Source organism: Cyprinodon variegatus, unplaced genomic scaffold (assembly GCF_000732505.1).
Source record: "Cyprinodon variegatus isolate N-32 unplaced genomic scaffold, C_variegatus-1.0 Scaffold461, whole genome shotgun sequence".
NCBI lineage: Eukaryota > Metazoa > Chordata > Actinopteri > Cyprinodontiformes > Cyprinodontidae > Cyprinodon > Cyprinodon variegatus.
The window spans coordinates 251,242-252,635 of record NW_015150914.1 but is presented as its reverse complement, the minus strand read 5'-3'; the positions used below and the strand labels follow the sequence as shown (position 1 = coordinate 252,635).

Here is a 1,394-nt window from a genome sequence, read left to right as displayed (position 1 = left end):
AGAAGTAACTAGTAACTATAACTAATTACTTTTTCAAAGTAACGTGCCCAACACTGCTGATTTCTCAGGCCTATGTTGGTGGATGTGACATTACCTTCAGCAATAAGTGGGGAAGGGGGAGTGAATTCACTCAAGTTGACAGAAGGAGGTCTGTCAGGTTTCTGTGGAGCAGGACCCAGAGTCTCAGGGTCTGGTAGGACCCGTCTGGGTGGTGGAGGCGGAACCACGAGCAGCTCTATGGGCGTGTTAGATCCAATCTCAGTGAGGTTATGCAACACAGGAGAAGCCGTCCCTGTGAGGAAGCACAGCGCATTAATGAAAGGTGTGCTCACCTGCAATATGTTTATACAATCACACCTGTTTGGGTGATTCACACATTAAACAGGTTGGATTTTGATTCAATTTCCTTCGCTCAAATATGTCATGTTTCTGTGACTTTAAAAAAAGCAATGAAACCCTCAGAGCCAATGGGAGCTAAAAGCTATTCAGACAGAACAACATTTTAACTGCTTTTAGCTAATTAAATCAACTTAAAGTGGAGATTAACAGACCTGCTATTCCATGGTGGATTTTAACCATCTGGGTTATATAAAGATGTTAATAAGTTAGCGAGTGTTTTCTCTAACTAGAAAACCAGTTTTACTTCACAAACTTGGGTGATTAACTTCTTAGAAGGTTTTAACCTCTGATGCTGGATTTTGTTTGCAAAGCAGCTCAGAACCATTTAGTGAAACTATATATATATATTATAAGCTTACAGTCACATGTGCAGATGGATATATATATATATATATTGACAAAGATATCAACATTTTAAATGTATAAAATCTAAATCAGTTTATCTGCTGTCAGCTTTCCTCTGCTTTGATGATTTCTCCCCTTTTTTTCTGCAAACTCGTCTTTTGCTACAGATAACAGAACCATTACTTCACTGAACCTCCCTTCTCAAAAATCTAAAGAACTCAACAGCCTCCGCGTTTGAAACAACAAGGAAGACAGACTCTGGAAGTTGTTTTCTTTAGTCAGACATCTGAGAAATAGCAAAGTCTTCCTTGTACTGCTGGTTGGTCTATTTCAGGTTTTCTAACTGAGTTTCTTTCTCCAGAAACCAGGTAATAACATTCTGATCTAACATGTAGGCCCCTCCTCAAACAGATTCTTCAGTAGAATTTGATAGAAATGATGAAAAACAACCATTTAGTTTAAGATAATTGACCAAACGTCAACATGCCATCAGTAAACCTACTTCCATCATGGCTCACTGCAAAAATGATCTCAAAATGAGTAAAAATGTCTTAAATTAAGAGTATTTACCCTTAATTTGAGCAGGTAAATAACATGATTTGCCAATGGAATGAGTATATTTACTCTTAAAATAAGGTATTTAGATATTA

At 37.4% G+C, this 1,394-nt stretch overlaps 1 protein-coding gene across 1 annotated transcript in view; it reads right to left on the bottom strand.

Annotated features, from left to right (window-relative positions):
- LOC107094065 (extensin-like) overlaps positions 1-1,394 on the bottom strand; it is an 8,919-nt gene that overhangs the window by 2,651 nt on the left and 4,874 nt on the right. Inside the window, exon 4 of the mRNA XM_015389471.1 lies at positions 95-292. Coding sequence (XP_015244957.1) covers positions 95-292 — 198 coding nt within the window. The remainder of the gene's footprint in view (positions 1-94; positions 293-1,394) is intronic.